Source organism: Hylobates moloch, unplaced genomic scaffold, assembly GCF_009828535.3.
Source record: "Hylobates moloch isolate HMO894 unplaced genomic scaffold, HMol_V3 SCAFFOLD_6, whole genome shotgun sequence".
NCBI classification, from domain to species: Eukaryota; Metazoa; Chordata; class Mammalia; order Primates; family Hylobatidae; genus Hylobates; species Hylobates moloch.
The window spans coordinates 35,379,541-35,404,896 of NW_026652281.1; the positions used below are offsets into that span (position 1 = coordinate 35,379,541).

A 25,356-nucleotide genomic window follows, 5' to 3' on the forward strand; every position below is an offset into this window, starting at 1 on the left:
GCTTTTGTTGCCTGTGCTTGTGGGGTATTACTCAAGAAATTTTTGCCCAGACCAATGTTCTGGAGAGTTTCCTTAATGTTTTCTTGTTATAGTTTCATAGTTTGAAATCTTAGATTTAACTCTTTAATCTATTTTGATTTTTGTATATGGTGAGAGATAGGGGTCTAGTTTTATTCTTCTGAATAAGATACCAGTTTTCCCAGCACAATTTATTGAACAGACTGTCTTCCTTAATGTATGTTCTTGACACCTTTGTTAAAAATGAATTCACTGTAAGTGTGTGGACTTGTTTCTGGGTTCTCTATTCTGTTCCACTGGCCTATATGTCTATTTTTATGTCAGTAGCATGCTGTTTGGCTACTTAGCTCTGTAGTATAATTGGAAGTCAGGTATTATGATTCCTCCACTTCTGTTCTCTTTGCTCGTTAGGATAGCTTTGGCTGTTCTGGGTCTTTTGTGGTTTCACGTACGTTTTAGGATTGTTTTTTCTGTTTCTGTGAGGAATGTCATTGGTATTTTGAAAGGGATTGCATTGAATCTGTAGATCGCTTTCGGTAGTATGGACATTTTAACAATATTGGTTCTTCCAGTCCATGAACATGGATTATCTTTCCATTTGGGGGGGGGGTTCTCTTCAATTTCTTTCATCAGTGTTTCATAGTTTTCATTATAGATATCTTTTACTTCTTTGGTTAAATTTGGTTTTAGATATTTAATTTTATTTGTAACTATTGCACTTGGGATTACTTTTAAAATTTTTATTCAGACTGTTCACTTTTGGCATATAGAAATGCTACGGATTTTTGTATGTTGATTTTGTATCCTGCAACTTTGCTGAATTTGTCTATCAGTTCTGATAACTTTTTGGTGGAATCTTTAGGTTTTTCCAAATAAAAGATAATATCCTATGTAAACTAGGATAATTTGACTTCTTTTCCAGTTTGGATGCCCTTTATATCTTTCTCTTGTCTGACTGCTATAGCTAGGACTTCCAGTACTATGCTGAATAACAGTGGTGAAATTGGGCATCCTTGTCATGTTCCAGATTTTCGAGAAAAGACTTTCAATTTTTTCCCATTTAGTATGATACTAGCTGTGAGTCTGCCACATTTAGCTTTTATTACGTTTAGGTATATCCCTTCTATACTCAGTTTTTTGAGGATTTTTATCATGAAGGGATATTGAATTTTACCAAACACCTTTTAGCATCAATTGAAGTGATCATATGGTTTTTGTGCTTCATTAAGTTGATATGAGTATCACATGGATTGATTCGTATATGTTGAACCATCCTTGCTTCCATAGGATAAATCCCACTTTGTCATGATGAATGAAGTTTATCATGTGTTGTTGAATTCAATTTGCTAGTATTTTGTTGAGGATTTTTGCATCAGTGTTCATCAGGGATATTAGCCTGTAGGTTTTTTTCTTGTGTCTTTTTCTGGTTTTGGTATCGGGATAATACTGGCCTCATAGAATGAGTATGGAAGTGTTCTGTCCTCCTCTATTTTTTTGAACAGTTTGAGTAGGATTGGCATTAGTTCTTTAAATGTTTGGTAGAATTCAGCAGTGAAGCCATTGGGTCCCAGCATTTCTTTACTGGAAGACTTTCATTATGGCTTCACTCTCATGATATTTTATTGGTCTGTTCAGGTTTTGGATTGCTTCATGGTTCCATCTTGGTAAGTTGTATGTGTCTAGGACTTTATCCATTTCCTCTAGGTTTTCCAAGTTATTGGTATAGTTGGTCATAGTAGCCACCTAATGACCCTTTGAATTTCTGCAGTATCAGTTGTAATGTTTCCTTTTTCACCTCTGATATCATTTCTTTGAGTCTTCTCTTTTTTTATTCTTAGTCTGGCTAAAGGTTTGTCAATTTTATTTATCTTTTCAAAAACCCAATTTTCTGCTTTTTTGATCTTTTGTATTGTTTCATTTATTTCAATTTTATTTATTTCTGCTCTGATCTTTATAATTATTTTTTCCTACTAATTTTGGGTTTGATTTGCTCTTACTTTTCTAGTTCTTTGAGATGCACCATTAGGTTATTTGTTTTTCTACTTTTTGATGTAGGCATTGGTAGGTATAAACTTCCCTCAGTACTGCTTTCACTGTATCCCATAGATTTTGGAATGTTGTGTGTTCATTATCATTTCTTTTGAGAAATTTATCTATTTCTTTCTTATTTTCTTCATTGACCCACTGGTCATTCAGGAGCATATTGTTTAATTTCCATGTGTTTTTATGATTTTCAAAATTCCTCTTGTTTTTGATTTCCAGTTTTATTCCTTTGTGGTCAGAGAAGATGCTTGATATTATTTCAGTTTTTTGAATGTTTTAATACTTTTGCTTTGTGACCTAAAATATATTCTATCCTTGAGAATGATCCGTGTGCTGAGGAGAAGAATGTGTATCCTACAGACCTTGAAGAAATGTTCTGTAAATATCTGTTAGGCCCATTTGTTCTATTATGCAGATTAAGTCCAATGTTTCTTTGCTGATTTTCTGTCTGGAAGATCTGTCCAACACTGAAAATGGGGTGTTAAAGTCTCAAGCAATTATGGCATTGAGATCTCTCTCTCTCTCTCTCTTTAGCTCTAATAATATTTACTTTATATATCTGGGTGCTTCATTGTTGGGTGCATAATTACAATTGTTATATCCTCTTGCTGAATTGACCCCTTTATCATTATATAACGAGTTTATTTGTCTCTTTTTATAGTTTTTTCTTGAAATCTATTTTGTCTGTACAAGTATAGCTACTATTTGGCTTCCATTGGCATGGAATATCTTTTTTCATCCCTTTATTTTCAGTCTGTGTGTATCTTTATAGGTAAAGCGTGTTTCTTGTAGGCAACAGGTCATTTGGTCATTCGGTCTTGCTTTTTTTTATCCATTTAGGCACCCTGTCTTTTCATTATAGAGTTTAGTCCATTTACATTTAATGTTATTATTGGTAAGTAAGGACTTACTCTTGCCATCTTGTTATTTGTTTTCTGATTGTTTTGTGGCCTTCTCTTCCTATTTTGCTTCCTTTCTGTCTTCCTTTTAGTGAAGGTAATTTTCTCTGGTGGTATGGTTTAATTTCTTGCTTTTTATTTTTTGTGTATTCAGTGTATGTTTTTTGATTTGATGTTACTGCAAGGCTTGTAAGTAACATAACCCATTATTTTTGTTTTGTTTTGTTTTGTTTTGTTTTATTATCCTTTAAGTTTTAGGGTACATGTGCACAATGTGCAGGTTTGTTACATATGTATACATAACCCATTATTTTTAACTGATGACAACACTGATTGCATAAACAAACAAAAGAAAACTAATAAAAATTCTACACTTTAACATCTTCCCGCTGGTTTTTAACTTTTTGTTCTTTCTCTATGTCTCATTTTACTGTCTATGTCTTAAAAAGTTGTTGTAGTCATTATTTTTTATTGGTTCATCATTTAGTCTTTCTACTTATAAGAGTAGTTATATACCACAATTGCAGTGTTATAGTATTCTGTCTTTTCCTGTGTGCTTACTATTAAAAGTGAGTTTTATATCTTCAGATGAGCACTTGTTGCTCATTAATGTCCTTTTCTTTCAGATTAAAGAATATTCCTTAGCATTTTTTATAGAACAGGTCCGATGTTGATGAAATCCCTCAGATTCTGTTTGTCTGTGAAGGTCTTTATTTCTCCTTCATGTTTGAAGGATATTTTCACCAGATATACTATTCTAGTGTAAAAGGGTTTTGTTTTGTTTTTTTCCTTCAGCACTTTAAATATGTCATGCCACTCTCTCTTGGCCTGTAAGGTTTACACTGAGAAGTCTGCTTCCAGACGTATTGGAATTCCATTGTATGTTATTTGTTTCTTTTCTCTTGCTTTTATGATACTTTCTTTATCCTTGACCTTTGGGAGTTTGATTATTAGATGCCTTGAGGTAGTCTTCTTTGGGTTAAATCTGCTTGGTGTTCTATAACCCTCTTATACTTGAATGTTGATATCTTTCTCTAGATTTGAGAAGTTCTCTGATATTATCCCTTTCAATAAACTTTTTGTTGGTTTTGTTGTTCGTTTTTTTTTTTAGACAGAGTTTCACTCTTGTTGCCCAGGCTGGAGTACAATGGCATGATCTTGGCTTGCTGTGACCTCCACCTTCCAAGTTCAAGCAATTCTCGTGCCTCAGCCTCCCAAAGAGCTGGGATTACAGGTGCCCACCACTACGCCTGGTTAATTTTTTTTGTATTTTTAGTAGAGATGGGGTTTCACCATGTTGGCCAGGCTGGTCTTGAACTTCTGACCTCAGGTGATCCACCTGCCTCGGCCACCCAAAGTGCTGGGATTACAGGCATAAGCCACTGTGCCCCACCTCCTTTCAATAAACTTTCTACCCCTATCCCTGTCTCTATCTCCTCTTTAAGGCCAATATCTCTTAGATTTACCCTTTTGAGGCTATTTTCTAGATCTTGTAGGCATGCTTCATTGTTTTTTTATTCTTTTTTCTTTTGTCTCCTCTGACTGTGCTTGTGTCACCCCTCCCCAAGCTCCAGGTGGCTCAGCACAGGGAGAGACATCTGTTTGATACATTCTTCAGTATGTCAATTGCATTTTTTAACTCTAGAATTTCTGCTTGATTCCTTTTAATTATTTCAGATTCTGTGTTAACTTTATCTGATAGAATTCTAAGTTCCTTCTCTGTGTTACCTTGAATTTCTTTGAGTTTCCTCAAAACAGTTATTTTGAATTCTCTGTCTGGAAGGTCATATATCTCTGTTTCTCCAGGATTAGTCCCTGATGGCTTATTTAGTTCTTTGGGTGAAGTCATGTTTTCCTGGATGGTGTTAATGCTTGTTGATGTTATTCAGTGTCTGGGCATTGAAGAGTTAGGTATTTATTGTAATCTTCACAGTCTGGGCTTGTCTGTGCCTGTCCTTCTTGGGAAGGCCTTCCAGTATCCAAAGGAACTTGGGCACCAAGCCCAATAATACTGTGTATTTTTCAGACTGTTAGAGGTACCACCTTTGTGGTCTTGGATAAGATCTGGAAGAATTCTCCGGATTATGAGGCAGAGACTCTTCTTCTTTTCCCTTACTTTCTCCCAAACATACGAAGCCTCTCTTTCTCTGTGCTGAGCCACATAGAACTGGGAGTGTGGTGATGCAACCACCCCTGTGGTTCCCACTAGGACTACACTGAGTCGGACCTGAAGTCAGCACAGCACTGGATCTCACCCAAGGCCCACTGTAACCACTATGTGGCTACTGCCTATGTTCACTCAAGGCCCTAGGGCTTTACAGTCAGCAGTTTGGGAAACCAGCCAGGATTATGTGCTCGCCTTCAGGGCAGTGAGTTCCCCCAGGCCCTGGGCAGGTCAGAAATGCAGTCTGGGAGCCAGGGATTGGAGTAAAAAAAAAACTTTAAATCTTCCTGGTGCTCTATTCTACTATGGCTATGCTGGCCCTCAAACCACAAGACAAAGTTCTTCCTGCTCTTTCTTCCCCTTTCCACAGGCAGAGGAGCCTCTCTCAGTGGCCACCAACACTGACCCATGGTGAGTTCTGCCAGGCCACTGTCAATGTTCCCTTAAAGTGCAAAGGCTCTTCAGTCAGCTTTTGGTGAATGCTGTGAGGCCTGGGACTCACTTTCAGGGCAATGGGCTCCCCTCTGGCCCAGGGCAGGTCCAGAAATGCTGTCCAAGAGCCTGCTTGTTGCTCTACCCCACTGTGGCTGAGCTGGTACTTGCGGTGCAAGACAGAGTCCTCTTTACTTTCACCTCTGCTTTTCTCAAATATAAGGAGTCTTTCACTGTAGACACCACAGGTAGGAATGTGCTAGGTCTCACCTGAAACCAGCATAGCTCTGAGTCTCACCTAAGGCCCACGGCAAGTACAGCCTGGCTACTACTGCTGATTGTTCGGGGCCCAATGACTCTTTAGTCAGCATTTGATGAATCCTGCCAGAAATGGGTCTTTTCCTTCAAGGTAGAAGGTTCCTTTCTGGCCCAGGGTATGTCTACAAATGTCTGGAAGCTAGAGCTTAGAATGGGGCCTATGACTCTGCCTGGTGCCCTGTCCTGTTATGGCTGAGCTGGTTTCCAAGATGCAAAACCAAATCCTCTTTACTCTTCTCTCTCCTCTCCTCAAGCAGAAGGAACAAGTCACTTTCTTTGCTGCAAGCTGTGATGCCTGGGGTTACTGAGGTGGGGTAATGCAAGCCCTCTCTTAGCCAACCCAGGTGATGTCTCACCAGGTCATATGCTGCCCTAGTCCACCTAAGCTCAGCCCAGCCCTAGGATCTGCCTAGGAAGAATTGCAGTCTTTGTGTCCTAGACTGCCTTTCAAGTTTACCTAGAATGCCAGAGCAATTTAGCCCACGGTGGTAAGGCTTGCTGAGGAACTCAAGTTCCGATTGCTGGGATGGGCAATTCCCCTCTGGCTAGGGCTGATCCAAATGCTCCCTCCATGGGTGGGCAATGGCTGAGGTCTTCACAAGTTGGCTGTCTGCTGTGACAGGGCAGCACTGAGTTCAATGCCAAGTCCCCCACTTGCTGTGCTTTCCCTCTCCCATAAGCACAGATTCTCCATGGTACATGGAGAGTACGGGAGGAGTGGTGTTGGTGATTCAAGACTGTCTTTCCTACCCTCTTGAGTGCCTCTTTCAGCGAGAGGAAGTCAAAACCAGGTACTGTGATTGCTTACCTGATTGTTAGTTCTTATGATGGTGCTTTTTTATGTGTAGGTAGTTGTTAAAATGTGGTGTTCCTTCACAGGGGGATGATCGGTGGAGGCTTCTATTCAGCCATCTTGCTCCACCTCAGAACTGTTATATTTTCCTGTTTGAGAATGAGACTTCACGTTTGCATGAAGAAAAAGTTTAAGTGTATAATTTATTTTGACTTAATTCCCATGTTGTATTTCCAGGTTAAAAAGTGAAACTGTAGGGTACTACAACCATGGATAATTCAGCAATCCATTCAATAAATGTTTATTAAATGCTAGATATGTCACAGGTCATGTGCACGGTGCTGAGAGTACTGTGGTGAACATATAAGGCAAGGCCCAGCCCTCTGTCTGTCTTATGTATGAGATATAAGTCCGTCTGTGACTCAGTCCAATGTGGGGGCTCCACTTTTCAACTCTGACCTCTGTTAGTCTCCTTGCCACATGTTGATGGAGCCAGAACAGAGGCCCTGAGGCATTTAGGCAGATAACAGACAGTGTTCAGAGGAACAAGGGGAGGGAGAGCAGGCATTTGGCCGTCTATGTTAAGGAAAGAAAAACCTGCCTTGCAGTACAGTCAATAGAGTTTAACATTAAAGTAAACTTGGAGCAATTGCAAACATAGTGACAGAATTGCCTGCTTTGATACAAAGCAGTTGATGCATCCCAGCTATAAAGGCACTGTATAAAAAGAATGTTGGGTTAGACCGACTGGAGAGGATCAGCATAGCCAGAACAGTAGGGGGAAACCATCTGAAGACAGTTTTCCTATTCACATTGATTAAATTCATCAATACCTGATAAGAGGAGACTGGACATTCATATCAGAACTCACTGTACACAAACTGCAGTTTGCTTTATGTAATTATTCTCAAGTAAATTATAGAGTAATCTGTATATGTTCTCATTTCATAGTACAAACTGGATCATTTTGTGTCCTTTTTTTGTCATTAAAAGCCATGTATTAAAGACCTACCAGAATGAGATCTTTGCAGGCAGGGACTACAATTTCTCATGCTTACTGCTATATCCCCAGGACCCATTACACCTCCTGTGCATAGACCGTTGTTTGTGTTCTGGCTGCCTAGGCCTTTTGAGCACCCTTCTGTTTAGGAAATGTCTCACCTTATCAATACTACCTCTCTAAAGTAAAACCAGAAAACACATTTACCCAGCTTTCCTTGCGGCTAGAAGCATGCAGCCTAGGCTTCACCAACCAGATGCACCCATAAGACACTTCCATTCTGAAGTGAACAACACAAGGAAACAGGCTTAACCTCAAACCTATTTTTTTCTGGAAAGTGACAACTCAAGCATCAGGCTTTCTCCTCCAGGAAGCTTTGCCTGAACATTCCCCATTCATCTCCAGATGTACTGAGTTAGATATCCTTCCTTTAGTTCTACTTTTTCATTGCACTTTCCCATTTGTATTATAACTATTAGCATATTTTATTACCTTCTAATCGTCTGTAACAATTAACGTAATACTAGCTGCTCTAATCAACAAACCGAAAGTAGGTAGTGAATCAAACACAGTAGAAGTTCTTTAAAGAACTAAAAGTAGATCTACCATTTGATCCAGCAATCCCACTCCTGGGTATCCACCCAGAGGGAAGTGTCATTATATGAAAAAGATACTTGCACATACATGTTTATACCAGCACAATTCGCTATTGCAAAAATATGGAACCAGACCAAATGACCATCAATCAATGACTGGCTACAGAAAATGTGGTATATATACATCATGGAATACTACTCAGCCATAAAAAGGAACAAAATAATGGCATTCACAGCAACCTGGATGGAAGTGGAGACCATTATTCTAAGTGAAGTAACTCTGGAATGGCAAACCAAACATCATATGTTCTCACTCATAAGTGGGAGCTAAGCTATGAGGACACAAAGGCATAAGAGTGACACAGTGGACTTTGGGGACTTGGGGGAAAGTGTGGTTGGGGGGGTGAGGGATAAAAGACTACACATTGGGCACAGAGTACACTGCTCGGGTGATGGGTGCACCAAAATCTTAGAAATCACCACTAAAGAACTTATTCACGTAACCAAACACCACCTGTTCCCCAAAAACCTATGAAATAAAAAACGTGTAAAAAAAATGTTTCTTTTCTAATCATGTTAGGTCAAAATAGGGTACTTAGGATGAGCAGACAACTCTCCTGCAAGTGATGATTCTGGAATCCAGTCATCTTCCATCTACCTTGTGGCTCCACCATGTGTACCACATGGTTTCCAAGGGTACCATTCCCATCTGAACCAGGCCAGAAGGCAAAGGGCATGGAGAATCACACACTGTGGGGCTTTATAAGCAAGGCCCAGCAGTGATGCTTATCATTTCTGTTCATATTTTGTTGCCCAGAGCTCAGCTTCATTGCTATCCCTAACTGGAAAATACAGTCTAGCTTCCTTCAGGTAAGAGTATATCAACAGTAGAAAGTCATGATACTGTCGGTCACAGTGGCTCACGCCTATAATCCTAGCATTTTGGGAGGCTAAGGCAGGAGGATTTCTTGAACCCAGGAGTTCAAGACCAGCCTGGGCAACATAGTATAGAAATGAGGTCCACAAAATAAATTTTTTTTTAGTGAGGCAGGAGGATCACTTGACCCAGGAGGTTGAGGCTACAATGAGCTGTGATCACGACACTGCACTCCCACCTGGATGACAGAACAAGACCCTGCCTCCAAAAAAGAAAGAAAGAAACAGAGAAAGAGAGAGAGAAAGGAAGAAGGGAAGGAAGGAAGGAAGGAAGGAAGGAAGGAAGGAAGGAAGGAAGGAAGGAAGGAAGGAAGGAAGGAAGGAGAAAAAGAGAGTCATGATAAAGTGCCATAGCTTAACTTTCTGTCATTTTTCTTGCTTCCTTCTTCCTCAGTTGGGAGAAAGAATGACCAGTGCTAAGGCTAATGTAGTAGCCCTTTGCAAATCACAGATGTGACTCTGATCTGGATTCCCTTTACTTGGCTCTCCAGTGCTTTTTTTGCTAAGCATTTCTATTAAGGGGGCACATATTCATGGGACAGTTATTTTTGAATGCTTTGCCTGAAATTGCTTTTATCTCTAGGCTCCCCATGTGTCAGTTTGAAAGGGAAAGTGCTTAGCATGCAGCCTGGGCACCACATGTGTTCTGAGATGCTGGCACATGGAAGGCTTAGGAGGTTCCAAATCATTGCCTATTGGCCACCCACAGGCTAATGAAGGAAATGTCTTTTCATTTTCTCTGCTTCTCTCGGACTTAGGTGCCTTATCAGCAGCCAGGGAGAGCTGGGAATACGACTCTGGTGCCAGGGACCTCCAGAGCCCAGATGTGCAGAGCCAGTCAGCCCTACAGAAGCTGCTCGAGTATGGCGGAAGCTCTTTGCATCAGCAGGCTGCTCTCCACAAACTGCTTACGCAGTCCCCGCACATTGGCAACTCTGTAGGAGGAAGCTATCTAGAGCTGGCCAACACGGTGAGTACTTTTTGGTTCATGAACACATATTTTGGCCTGTCTGTATTCCAATACAAATATTTTAATTTTGTGCTCCAGGGGACATATCGGGTATTGTCTTCTCTATTGCGGTAAATATTGTACCATTTCCAGCATTGCCAGTAATGTTTAGTGTTCCAAAGTTGCCAGCACTTAGGGACTTCACTCTAATCGAGACCAGAGTAGACTCCTAAAAGGTGTTTTAATTAAGGCTGTAACTTGCACAGGTTTAATTACTAGAAGATGCACAACAGCTCTTCCATAACTAGACTACTTCTATGGTTCTAGACATTACAAATTAATAGGATATACTTGCTTCTGTTTCCTAATTTGGCCTTTACTTATTTGGAGAACAAAAAGGAAAATATTGCATTGAAGGTTTCTTGTTTCTGATTATACTTTAAGAGTATTTTCTGTTGAAAACTGTGGGACAACTTAGAATGTCATTATGTGTAATTTACCTTCCTTTTTCCTTCAAGGTGAGTCACTACAAAGCGACCTTTGGGCAAAGAGCTAGTGTCTTCTCTTCTAAGTCAGGGCTGCCAAATGAGGCGGGTGGCCGATGGCCTGGCCATTTTGGGTGACATGCAGACAGTACAAATTGAGATTGCTATCCAGCCACTGTGGGAAAGGTCTAAAAGCCTACCTGGCTTTTTGAAACTTAAGTTCAAATGGTAGACTAAGCATCTCAATAACCTTGACTTATGCATATTTACAGTCTGCTTTGATGTAGACCAGTGGTTTTCAAACTCTTTGTGTTTGAGGCACACTTTCTAATTCTGACACTTTTGGTGGGATGTTTGAAGGAACTAGCGATTGTAAATATGGCAACAATAATTAAAATACAATCATCAGAAAAATCCCAGTTAAATGACAGTCTACAAAATACGTAACCAAAACTCCTCCAAACTGTCAAGGTTATCAAAAACAAGGAAAGTCTGAGAAAGAGAAACTGTCCAGCTAAGAGAAGCCTAAGAAAATATGACAACTAAATGTAATGCATACCCTCAATGGGATCCTGGATCAGAAAAAAAGGACATTAGAGTAAAACACACATGCACGCGCGCGCGCGCACACACACACACACACACACACTAAGGAAGCCTAGATAAAGTATGGACTTTAGTTAATAATAGTGTATCAACATCAGTTTATTAATTATGACTAGTATACCAAAATAATGTAAGATGTTAATAAGTTGGAGAAACTATTTGTGGGGTATATGATTGCTCTCTCTCTCCTAACTTTGCAAATTTTGTCTAAAACTATTTTTTTTTTTTCGAGATGGAGTTTCACTCTTGTTGCCCAGGCTGGAGTGCAATGGCGCAATCTTGGCTCACTGCAACCTCTGCCTCCTGGGTTCAAGCAATTCTCCTGTCTCAGCCTCCCAAGTAGCTGGGATTACAGGTACCTGCCACGACTGGCTAATTTTTGTATTTTTTTTTTAGTAGAGACAGGGTTTCACCATGTTGGCCAGGCTGGTCTCGAACTCCTGACCTCAAGTGATCCACCCGCCTTAGCCTAAAACTATTATAAAATAAAAAATATATTAAAAACATATAAACATGCACAGTCACTGCTAGGGTATGATAATGTCTCATAAAATCTGTAAAAACATTCATAGTTATTGCACTGTTTGTCACGTGGCCACACTTCAAGGACATTCTTGCACAGTTTGAGTAGAACTCTAACTATCCTAATCTTGCCCTCCTATGTGCTCAGGAGAGTAGGCGATTATCAGTGAATATGTCGTCTTTCTCTGGCATAGGTCTGGACTTAGACTATGCCTGCTTCAAATAATTTTGCAGCAAGTTGAACCCTCCTCTGTACTGTATCAGCTCAGCCTTTTCTCAAGACAGACATTGCCATAACAGGATGGGTTATAGCAGAAATCAGTGTTTAACAGAGATCAAAATGTGATGGTACCTTCTCTGGAGGGTTCCAGGTTCATGGCCCACCAGTTTTCTGCAGCAAACCTACTATTGAAAACTGTGGGAGTTGGCTGTTTCCTATCTCTGTGTGACTCTGTGGTTCCCAGCTTCTCCAGTAACCTCCTGGACTGATTTCTGTTCTCCTGTCTCTCCTGATTGGAGGCCAGCTCAGCCCTTGGGGTTCCCACAGCCAGGTTCTCTAAGTTGGCTCTTCAGGGGAGTCAAGGCACAGAGAGCTCTCACATACCCCACAGTCATATACATACCTCTTTTTACTTTACTTTACTGGTTAAGCTTTAGAAATGAGGGAACACTGCCTAACATTTCCTCTGCACACTCACTTAAGGCAATCCCTTGGCAAGAACTGAACTATAAATGCAAATGCAGGCACTGAAGTCCTATGACTGTGATTCCACTATTTCCTCACCAAATGGAAAAGTAAAACTTTAAAAATACCATTTGAATTCACAGACCCATTTTTAATGCCCTTGGACCCTGTGGTAGAGTACATTTTGGGCCCCAGTTCTTTATCCTGTCCTGTGTCTTCACCATTTGTCATGCAACTCTAGAGTCCTTCTGTCAGACACGTGAGAGTGATATATGATGGTTGTTTTAACCACTGTGTTTGTGGTAGTTTGTTTCATAGCCATAGTGACTCAGGGTCTACTCAGAAGGGTCTGTAGAGCCCGATTTGAGAAATACCCTTCCCAGGCGGCCAAAGAAAGCAAATAGTCTCTTGAAACTGCACATTTGGGCAATCCCTTTATTTACATAATCACATTAAAAGTAATTTATGTCCCTTCTAAGGAAAAATCTTGAACTAATAAAGTTAAGTTTTATGATTTTTCTTTTAAATAGCTACTAAGAGCAAAAGGGATTTTATCAGTGTCTAGTTAGGAGACAGAAAGCACACAGTAACTCACAGGGAAAGTTTAATATAAATGATTATTAACTAGTAGCAGAGTATTACCTACTAAGGGTTAAGAAAACCATACTGAACACAGGAATAGCACATATGAAGAACAGGCACTACCCCTAAGGCTGTTCCCAAGGAAGGAGTACCAAAGAAGGAACAAATTTGGAAGAGGGCCCTCCCCTCACCCAGGGCTGATTCAGACCCCTTTGAAAGAAGGTCTGCGGCCCACTGAATTGCAGAGAATTTCCCTGAGATGTTGCAGGCCAGGGCTGGCAAGCAGGAAACCAAACTTCTGAACATTCGTCCAGCCTCCTGGGATACCACCCATTGGGGCATCTGCAAGACTCATCAGGTATCACTGAGGTGTCCACCGAGGTGCCAGAGGGATTCACTGGGAAGCTGCCTGCTGGAGTGGTGGCAAAGCCACTGAAAAGTCCCCCAAATAGTGCCGCTAAAACTTAATAGGGTGAGTCACTAGATGTCCTATGGTGCTGGCCCCTACCCACCACAAGAGCTAGCAGGGGAGAGCACAGGAGTCAAGCCACAAGAGTCAAGCTGGGTTCCCTTCTTCCTCCAGTGTCCCTCCAGCACCCCCTATTGACAAAGGAGAAATGTTTACATGGTCCAGCTCCAAGACCACAAAACAGGACAAAGAAAGCTGGATTTGGAGATGAGAAGCAACAGATGATAACTAGCACAGACATTTTTAGCACTGAGGATTTCCTGGGAGATTCCTACATAAGCTTTTTACCTTTCTAAGCATCTCTTCCTTTTCTTCTACCACCAATCACCAGTCTTCTCCTTCTACCTAAGACAGTGGATACCATGAGGCTTAACATACTGTTCACAGTGCAAAGGCAACAAGACAGTGTTGTACACAGATACTTACAGCAGCCATGGTTTTATGGAAGAAGCAAAATGGCCACACATTATACAGAATAAGAGATTTATTATCATAAGGGCTAGACCTTACACAAATGTGAGAGCTGTTGATGCAATCTATGAAGACTATTGGTTCTGTATCTAGTGCTGAGGCTGAAGTTACTATAGGTTTGTCAGATCAGCTGTTAAGAGGGAAGCTAGTTGTACAGGAGAGTAGGGACAAACCAGAACTCATGAGGACCAATGGGACCATTGAGGACAAACTGGAACCCTCTTCTGTGTCTTACCATGTCCAACCTTGATGCTGTGGGTGACCTGCAGGAGAAACTGGCTCTCTATCTCCTGCAGTGTGTCTCCTGCACACACACTTGGCCCAGGACTCAGAGAAGCTGAAAGAGGAGATTTAGTGAATTAGAATTACTGCAAGCCTGGTACACCAAGTAGTTAAGCAGCAGATTAGCAATAATGTGTGCAAGTGGACAAGGTGCATAGTGCCTGCTATGGTTTGTTTTCCCCTCAAAATTCATATGGAAACTTTTTTGCCATTATAACAGTATGAAGAGGTGGGACAGTTAAGAGGTGATTAGGCCATGATGGCTCCACCCTCATGGTTGGGATTGATGCCATTTTAAAAGGACAAGTTCCTCTCTCTCTCTCTCTCTCTCCCACTCTCTCTCTCTCTTTTTCTCTCACCTTCTCCTTGCCCTTGCACCCTTTCACCATGTGATAACACAGTAAGAAGTCACCTGACAGATGCCAGCGCCTTAATATGGAGCTTTCCAGCCTCCAGAACTATAAGCCAATAATTTCCTGTTCATTATAAATTACCTGGTTTCAGATATTCTGTGATAGCAGCACAAAACAGACTAAGACAGTACTCTGCACCAAGTTTCAGAGCATAAAAAGTATGACTTCTTTACTTCTTCCTTCTGGATTTCACACAGAATGTCTCTCATGGCCATACAGAACAATACAGGAAAGAGAACTCTGGGGAATATGGTTCTAGCTTAGCTGAATTTAGTACCAAGTCACCACAAAGCAGCAGCAAAACTCAGTGTAATCTAAGCTCTATTCATAAAACTATGGGTAAAGCAATATGAGATATTTTAAGAGTTTGGTAAAGAGGGGATGCAGTGGGAAAGATGTACTGCCTGTTTTCTGATAAATTTTTTTCTACAAAGATTTGTATTACCAGGAAATAATGCTAGTATAAATTATAATGTTATGGATTCTGAGTAGTAACATTTGTAAGTATTCTAAAACATAAAACATAACAGAAGTTTCATTTTCTAGATACAGCAGAGATAAATTCCTGAATGAAATAGCAATGTCTAGATAAATTCTGTCGGCTATACTACTCGGTTTTTAAAGTATTAATTATAGGTTTTATTTTTTATTAATAAAAGTATTAATTATGTACATTAAAATTAATTATACTAGAAGAGAAGCCATATGGACAACAGAAAGTTGAGGAGAAGTAAAAGTAATCATTTGTCTCTGTCTTCCCTCATTTAAAAGTTCTTCACCAACTTTTTAAAATGTATTCTTGAATTGCTTTTAATATAGGGAACTTTTCATTTCTCCTTCTGCAATCTTAACACACTACAATACACACTACAATCATTATGATACTTGCCAAATTTGGGGTTACCAAACTTTGATCTAAAGGATGTGTCCCCGCTTCATGGTTAAAGCAAGGCTGATTGTTCTATGAGCACCCTCTTCTGGGCATTGTTCAGAGTCAAAGAACAAAAAATTCTTCAGCATAGGGCATGCTTGTCACCCTTTAGATTTTCACGGAATTGGGATAGGACAAATAAAATATTGGAATTTTGAGAAAAGGGCTAAGGAATGGCCTAGAATATAGGGTTGATTTTTTTTAAATTCAGAACATTGGCTGGGCACAGTGGCTCATGCCTGTAATGCCAGCACTTTGGGAGGCCAAGACAGGCGGATCGCCTAAGGTCAGGAGTTCAAGACCAGCCTGGCCAACGTGGTAAAACCACATCTCTACTAAAAATACAAAAATTAGCCGGGTGTGGTGGTGCAGGCCTGTAATCCCAGCTACTCAGGAGGATGAGACCAGAGAACTGCTTGAACCCGGGAGGCAGAGGTTGCAGTGAGCTGCGATCACGCCACTGCACTCCAGCCTGGGCAACACAGCGAGACTCCATCTCAAAAAAAAAAAAAAAAATTCAGAAATCAGAACCTTGAATTGTCACTTCCAAGTGATTGAGACTGATTTTTAAAAAATATGTATTATAAATATATATGTAATACAGCCGGGCATGGTATCTCATGCCTGTAATCCCAACACTTTGGGAGGCCAAGGTGGGCAGATCACTTGAACCCAGGAATCTGACCAGCCTGGGCAACATGGTGAAACCATGTCTCTACAAAAAATACATATATTAGCTGGGTGTGGTGGCTCATATCTGTGGTCCCAGCTACTTGGGAGGCTGAAGTGGGAGTATCACTTGAGCTCGGGAGGTGAAAGTTACAGTGAGCCAAGATCACGCCACTGCATTCCAGCCTGGGCAACAGAACTAGACCCTATCCCAAAAAAAAGTGTATTAATATATATGTGTATATAATATATATATATAATATATATAAATATTCGAAAACATAAAACATAACAGAAGTTTCACTTTCTATATACAGCAGAGATAAATTTCTGAATGAAATAGCAATGTCTAGATAGATTCTGTCCGCTATACTACTTGGTTTTTAAAGTATTATTAGCTTTATTTTTATTAATAAAAGTATTAATTGATGTGCACTAAAATTAATTATACTATAAAAGAAGCCATGTGCATAACAGAAAGTTTATGAAAAGTAAAAGTAATCATTTGTCTCCCTGTCTTCCCTCAAATAGATATATAAATTTTTAATGTATTTATATAAATATGTAAATACATGTATATGTGAATACATATATACATATATGTATGTATATATACATATACATATATAAATACATATATAAATATATATGAAGCAAAGACATTTTGGTTTTGTGCTGTTAGTTATCTAACATACCAGCTATCTGTGGGGAAGTGCACTGTTTCATGAGTTTTTCTGTAACATTTCAAATGATGAAGCTGTAAACACAGTCAGACTCATTTCTATGCAGATGAAGATGGTAATGTCTGTATTCTGCACCCTGATGCTCAAGGCTGTCTTCTTTTCCTTTGGATGACTTGCCTTCAACTTTGCCTATTTTAAGATTTAATTTTGTGTTTAATGCTTTTTTGCAAAAGTAATTTATATTTTTAAAGGAGAAAAAAAGTCATGAGTTGTGCAAATAAAATCATGCAAATTAAAAAACTGACATAGCAAGTTTTGCTCCTCTGTGTATCCAACAGTCAAAAACTCCAAGTAGCCTTTTTACTTTGGGCTGGTTTAACATCTGTGAATTGAAAATCAAATTAAAACTGTGTATTATCATGCTCATTTGCTATATGATCAAAATTATTAATATAGTCGTTATTAGCTGAACCTTGATACAACATTATTGGTTACTGTGGAGAATACTGCACATCCACACGTTTCATCCAATACAGAAACATGTTTAAAAGGTGTGTGAATAAGAGTTGGAGTAGTAGTGGTGAGAGAGACAGAGATCTTCTTTTTGGTTTAACCACTTGATCAACTTCTTGTGTTTCACATTAGTTTTTGGTTTGTTTCCCCCTTTTTTCATTTCAACCATAAAATACCGAGGAGTTTTTTTGTTTGTTTTTACACTTTTCAGTTCCCACAGTCCTTTTTATTCTCCCTCTTACTGAGATCTGCTACCTTGCTGTTTTAGGGTCAAGGGATTTGAAAATTCTTAAGAAGAGTTTTCAGAAGTTTTGAAATGAAGCAAAAAGATTACTGGGTGCTCTTTCAAAGTCGCATTAGATCCTCTAAGAATCAGCTGATGCTTCAGGAGATGTAGCTTTGTTTGGCTATTTGCTATTAATTGAAGTCTAGAATCTGTAAAATTTGGATGTTAATTTGCAGAAGATCGGTAAGTTACTGATGACTTTTGTTTGGTAGAGATACAAACTACTTTTGCCTAGCATGGAAGGTAACCCCAAATGTTATATTTTATTGGCCCTAGTAAAACGGCAACCATTTTGTAACTAACTTTGCAGTCCTATGCCAGCATTATTTGTTTCTACTGGATTTGTATTTACTAGTTGCTTCTATTTCTTTTTTTTTTTTTTTTTTTTGAGACAGCTTCTCATTCTGTCACCCAGGCTGGAATGCACTGGCTTACTGCAGTCTTGACCTCTTGGGCTCAAGCAGTCTTCCCACCTCAGACTCCCAAAGTGCTGGGATTATAGGTGTAAGTCACTGTGCCTGGCCTCTTCTATCCTTCTTTAAATCAGCTTTATTATCCTGCCAGTTAACTCAAAGAATTAAGTAAATCTTAGGAAAATACTTATTTATAGCCAGGGAAGGTGGCACACACCTCTGGTTCCAACTGCTTGGGCGGCTGAGGTGGGAGGATTGCTTGAGGCCAGAAGTTGGAGGCTGCCGTGCGCGACGATCATGCCTGCACCCTAGCCTGGGCAACATAGCAAGACATTGTCTCAAAAAATAAATAAAACATCGAAAAAGAGAGCTACTTACAAGTGGCTACATTTAGGGTAGTATTTGGAAATAGAAACTAAAAAAATTCTAAAGAAATGAGATCTTTCAAGGAGATTTCAAGATATTTACTGATCACTTTTTTATAGTCTAAGAGCTGTCTCAAGATGACGTTGTCATCAGGAGTTCTCAAGGTGGTATTGTCATTAAAAATTATGCTGAATAATCTTGTATGTAGAATTCACTTGGAAATACCAGATCATAGCCAGAGGCAGTGGCTCACACCTGTAATTCCACACTTTGGGAGGCCTAGGTGGGCGGATCACCTGAGGTCAGGAGTTCAAGACCAGCTTGGTCAACATGGTGAAACCCCGTCTCTACTAATAATACAAAAATTAGCCGGGTGTGGTGGCAGGTGCCTGTACTCCAAGCTACTCGGGTAGCTGAGGCAGGAGAATCGCTTGAACCCAGGAGGCAGAGGTTGCAGTGAGCCAAGATGGCACCACTGTACTCCAGCCTGGGCAACAGAGTGAAACTCCGTCTCAAAAAAAAAAACAAACAAACCAAACAAACAAACAAACAAAAAACAAAAACAAGAACAAAAAAACAGATCATGAAAAAATATTTTCTACCTACAGAGAGAAGGGTCCTTGAAAAACTTCAGTCTAACCTCTTTATTTTAAAAACAGGGATATGGAGGCCCAGATCAAAATATCCACCTAAGGACACACAAAAGTAGTAGAACCAAGACTGAAGGGTAGATTTCCTGACACCCACTACTAACACTACTATACACCTGTCCTGGTCTAGAGGATGTCCCTGGTTATTGGCAAGAGAAGGAACAGCTGCTGGGAGGAAGAGCTGCTTCAGATCTTTGCTAGTGGACTCTGAGTCACTCTTCTGCTCTGCTCAGTGGTACTGGCTTATTTTTCTGATGTCTTCTAATCCTCTTAGCAGAGTGAATGTTCAGCCAGAACACCACAGTACAGATGGTTGAAATATTGACATACTTTTGTCCCAAACCCCCTACTCTCTTGGCTACCTAGTCCCTCTGCCAGGAACCCAGAACCGCTCCACAGTTCAGCATCTGAGGGGTTAATGCTGGCCCTGCAAAGGGAAGAGGCAGAATTGCTGTCAGGTGGCATCTTCCGCGCATCTGTTCTGGTTAGCTAGTGCGTATGCCACACTAGTTGTGAAATACCTTTAATATTTCTTCTGCCCTTTGGCAATCTGTTGGGCTGAAACAAGGAATCCACGTGTAGGACCTGAAGAAAGCGTTGGCAACAACAGATAGTGAGGTGGTAGGAAGCCGTCATATCACTCTCGTAATAATTGACAGTATTTTAAAAAATGATTCTATTGGATAGTTCAACAGAGGTTCATGTTTTATTCTGTTTCCTACTATCTTTCAGGTAAAGATCTCTGATAAAGGGATTTAGAAAAATTTCAAGTACACTAGAGGGCAGTGGTCCCATATCTAGACACCTGGCAATTACCACTTCCTTTGCATTTCTTTGCCTTTCCTTTTGTGTAGGGGAGGGGAAGAGGAGTTTTCGTCACATAATACAAATGCCATTTATGTCTGAAGTATTTGATGAAAACAGAGTAGCTGCTTGGCAGCACCCTATCATTTCTTGTAGTTTCTTTTCCATCCTTCTTCCAATGACTTATCTCAGCATTAACATCTTAATAACTTTTTGCTTTTTTGAAGAAAAGGCAAAGGAGAGATAGGAAACATACTTTCCTACTTCGGGGTAGTAAGGTTTTCTCTCTTTGCATCTTTGTATTTGAAAATAAAGTCATGGATTAAGAATGAGGGAGAAAAAAGGTACAGGAATGTATTCTTGTATTTATTTTGTATGTGCAGCGGTGTTAAAAGAACAAATTTAGACAAATTAAGTTTCACAGAGTTTAACTGAGCAAAGAATGATTCAGGAATCACTCAGCTCTCAAAACCAGAAGCGGTTCAGAGAGCTCTGCTCCATTACATGGGCAGGCAGCATTTATGGACAGGACAAAAGTCAGGTGCAGAAACTTGATTGATTACAGCTTGGCATTTGCCTTATTTGAATATGGTCTGATCAGTTGGCTGCCTGTGATTGACTGAGACTTGGCTATTTGTTACAAAACTATACTCCTAAGTTGGGCTTTCAGTTAGTTTATGTGCTAAGTTAGACTGCAATTAATTACATGAGGACTCAGCTGTCCTTATGTAATTCAGGCCAAATTTAGTTTGACAGAGGCAAAAGTCACTTAGATGACTGCACTGCTGCCCCCTTCTTCATGATCACCAAGGATAATTATGTATTAGCTCACTCAGTTTTCCTCTCCTGCCCCTCTTCTAAGTAGAAGGGAGCCCTGCTTTCTGGAGGAGAGGCTAAGCTGATCTATATACACTAAAGGGATGGACTGGAGGTGAGTGGATGCGGTAGGGAGGAGAGAAGTTCCACTGCAGTTGGATAGTATAATGGATTTCAAGATGAGAAAGCAAAGGGATATTAAAAAGCATGTCAGTAGATTATTTGATGAAATATAAGACCTTAAATAAAGAATTGTATCTATTATTAATTACTTTTGGTTGTTGGACTGTTTCTTTGAAAGAGATAATCCTCTGAAACTAGTTTGTATGGGTTCCTGGATTTATAAAAGTTATGTATAGAATGAACTTGCAGACATTAGCATTTTCATTTGTGAGATCTACAGCAGTTGTGTTTATATATGTGTGTATACGTATATATGCATGTGTGTATACATATATGTATATATGTATGTGTGTATATATGTATGTGTGCATATATGTTTCTCTGTGTGTGTGTGTGTGTGTGTGTGTGTTTAGTTTATTCACCATGTTTACTCTTAGGCCCAGGTGGGAGATAAGATGCTCTTCTTCCAGTTCACCCAACTAGAGGCCTGGGTGGGAGGAAGAACACATGGACCCTCATAGCAACATTTCCTCTGCAACAAAGGGACAGGAACTCCCTCTGCATTTCTTTTGGTGTTGCTAACATTCATTGGGGATTCGCCGTACACTACATATTGTGTCACTTGTTTTGTGTAGATTATCTTGCTTAATCCTCACAACTTTATGCTGCATATATAGGTATGATCCCCATTTACCCGTGAGAAATTGGAGGATTACAGAGGTTGCCTGGCCTGAAAAAGTGAGCATGTAGCAGGCTGAGATGTGAACCCAGGTTTGTTTGACTCCACAGCTTGAGTTTGTAGCTACTCATTTATGTGCCCCAAGGGAAGGAGGGATGCTGCAGGCAGTGTCATTGGGAAATCATTTGTTCTTTGGACCCATTCTACAGGGTGCAGTGCTGTCTCACACATCTGAACTGGACATGGGTTCCTGATCTTATGCCTCTATTGGAACAGAAATGATGCCCTGACTGTTCTGGGGATAGCCTGGGACATCAACACACATGCACACACACTGACTGGATTTTCACTTCTCTGATTTTGTATGAGACATTGTTACGCAGAGTAATTAAAACCCCTGGTGAATTTATGTTGGGGCCTCCTGACACGATTGTGCAGTTATTTATCCTTAGACAACAAGGAGGATTAGCATTAAATGCTGAGAGAAATGCATCTGCCACGTTGATGTAGTTAGAGGCATCTATCAAAGACGCATTTGGAACCCAGAGACTTCATTCTAATTGCCGAGAATGCTGGAGGCTGTTTTCAGATAGACTTAAAAGTGAAGAGGAAAACCATTAGTAGTAAGAGAGGTGGATCCCACATTAACTTCTCAGTAGATTCTTCTGGGGCAGAGGGATAATCTCTCCCCTAGCCCTGTCCCCCTTGTATCTTTTAGGTAATAGTCTCTGTCATGGATCAGGGCAAAACCTTTCCCTAGAGACAGAAGCAGGCAAAAGGAAGATGCTCTTCTTCCAGTTCACCCAACTAGAGGCCTGGGTGGGAGGAAGAACACATGGACCCTCATAGCAACATTTCCTCTGCAACAAATAGTGTTCCTACTATTATTCCTATGAATAACTGGTCACATTTGCTAAGTGTTTAGTACATGTAGGATATTGGTAGAAGCACTTTGCCAGCATCATCTCATTTAATTCTCAGATGGCCAGTCCCTCTTCAAACCTAACCCTCTCCACCCCTTCCTTTCTAATCTAACACTTATTGTGCCCATTTGTTTCTCTCAGGGGAGAGGTAAGTCGTATTTATAAGACTGGCATTTACATTAGCTCAAGAAGTGAATGTTGCCAGGTACAAAGGCAGAAAAGGATTAGCAGATCTATGAATTATGGTGTCAATTATACTTGTATTGAGAAGAATAATCATTTGTTAGTTGTTAGATCTTATTTCATGTTTATATATGTCAAATTTATTTTTCATACTGAGAAATAATACTATTAGGTATTCCTAATGTGTTTCCTAAATATTCCTCATATTTTCCATACTGAGGTATAATACTATTAGGTTGGTGCAAAAGTAACTGTGCTTTTTGCCATTACTTTTAATGGCAAAAACTACGATTGCTTTTGCATCAACCTAATAATTATTACTTAAAAAACCCAAATGTCAGCTGCTCTTTGTCCTTCAGTTTTCGTTTCTGTTCATTCCAGCTCTGTTTTCTCCTCATTGAAACCCAGACTTGGAACTTAGTGATGAGTCTATGATCACAAAAGAATTGGTGGGCAATATCTTAGTAAGGAAACAGTACATAGAGGATGAGATTTTTATATATATATATATACATTTTTTTTTGTTTGAGACTGTCTCACTCTGTCACCCAGGCTGGAGTACAGTAGCATGGCCTCGGCTCACTGCAACCTCTGCCTCCCGGGTTCAAGCGATTCTTCTGCCTCAGCCTCCCGAGTAGCTGGGACTACAGGCTCACACCAACACACCCGACAAATTTTTTATTTTTAGTAGAGATGAGGTTTCACCATGTTGGTCAGGCTGGTCTCGAACTCCTGACCTCAGGTGATCTGCCTGCCTCGGCCTCCCAAAGTGCTGGGATTACAGGCATGAGCCACTGCGCCCAGCTGAGATTTACGTTAAATGTAAATCCCACCCCCCAACACACACATACCTCTCTTTTCAAGCAAACAGCTTAAGAGTTTCTATTTGATACTTCTGTCCTCTAGAGATCCTCCTTTATCCCAGATCTGAAGCTTTTCTCCGTACCTTCACACCCCTCTCCCAAGCAATGCCGCTGCTTACTTACTCTTGTCTGCTTCCTTCTTTTTCGTTGGAGGGTTGCAAATTTCTCTCCTAATATTATATGTTGAAATTTAGGAACCATTTTTGTTGCTAAACATGACATTAGCATCTTATGCTTTTACCCTATGTGAATTATAAAAGCATTCCTTGCAAGGAAATGCCGCACTCTCTTTAAGAGATATTTTGGGGGAATAAAATTTTTATTTCATTATAGAAAAAGACCTTATTGACAGAATCTGAAATAAGGGATCATTTACAGAATCTTGATTCTAAATAGTTTAATATAATCTACCTTAATTCAGCCATTTTATGTTTAACATAATACTGGAATAGATTCATTACCATAGAAGATTATGAAGATAACACAGAGAGTGTTAAGAATGACTGAATCCATATAGTGTAGTGAGAACTTTGAAAATTCATTATAAACTTCATATAGCACTTGCTATAGGTTGAATATGTCCCCTCCAAAATTCACATTGAAACTTAACCCCCATTGTGGTGCTATTAAGAGGTAGGGCCTTTTGGTAAGCGATAATGAGGATTCCTTGTAAATGAGCTAGAGGGAACTAGCTTAGGCCTTTTGGCCTTCCATCTCTTCTGCTGTATGAAGACCAGCATTTGGCCTCTCCAGAGTATACAGAAACAGAGCACCATCTGGAAGATCTTGGCACCTTGACCTTCGACTTTCCAGCCTCCAGAACTGTGAGAGTAAAATTCTGTTCTTTATAAATTGTCCAGTCTCAGGTATTTTGTTATAGTAGCACAAGTGGACTAAGACAGCACCCAAATGATACATAAATAGTATGTAATGATTTCTGTTATGTGTCCTAACTTTTCTTTTGCTGTGGAACCAGAAATAACCTTTAACCAGCCAGGTAGCCTTGGTTCTGTCTCGGTTCTTCTGTGTATCCCATATTATTCTTGTGTTGTCTTGATTCACACTTAAATGTGAAAAATTCGGACCATATCACATTCAAACACATTTTTCATACCTGTGCATATTAATGGCTTTAATCTAGACAAAACATCTAATTTATAATCAAAGATACAAATAAAACCCTAATTCATGTGTTTGCTTAATGCCTGTCTGCCCCTTACTCCACACTCACTGGCATCTCAGATTACTTTTTACAATATGGTCCAGATTCCCAGCTTTCAGTTTTCCAGAGTTCAGATACATTAAGATCATGCATCTGTTAAACCTTGTTGGCTAAAAATATTTCCAGTGAATTCAGAAAGGTAACTGTTGTATTAGAGGAGTAAAACCATGTCAGTGTTGGCTGTGGATCAAGGGTTTAAAATTTCTGTGAAATTCAACTGTGAAGTCACTCTTTTTAGAAGGAAAACACAGGTTTATGTTCTTGAAAGTCTGCTTTCACATGGATTAAACCTTGATTGGAATGGCACCATATGCTATAATACTTTCCATTAAGCAGATGACTTTCCGTTGTTCAATAAAGTAGTCAAGATTACCACCGAGACTGAAGTTTCTCTGAGCCCACAGCACTTGTGATTCTCCGTGATTGCTTAAGAGCAGCAAAAGACTTTGCAGGGAAGTCTAGGAAGCCATGTGAAAGTAAGAGTGGCTACTGGGCCGGGCGCGGTGGCTCACGCTTGTAATCCCAGCACTTTGGGAGGCCGAGGCGGGCAGATCACGAGGTCAGGAGAT

At 40.0% G+C, this 25,356-nt stretch overlaps 1 protein-coding gene across 1 annotated transcript in view; it reads left to right on the top strand.

Annotated features, from left to right (window-relative positions):
• The window catches only part of MCC (MCC regulator of WNT signaling pathway), a 466,429-nt gene that overhangs the window by 134,070 nt on the left and 307,003 nt on the right, over nucleotides 1-25,356 (top strand). The window contains exon 3 of the mRNA XM_058440606.1: nucleotides 9,958-10,169. Coding sequence (XP_058296589.1) covers nucleotides 9,958-10,169 — 212 coding nt within the window. The remainder of the gene's footprint in view (nucleotides 1-9,957; nucleotides 10,170-25,356) is intronic.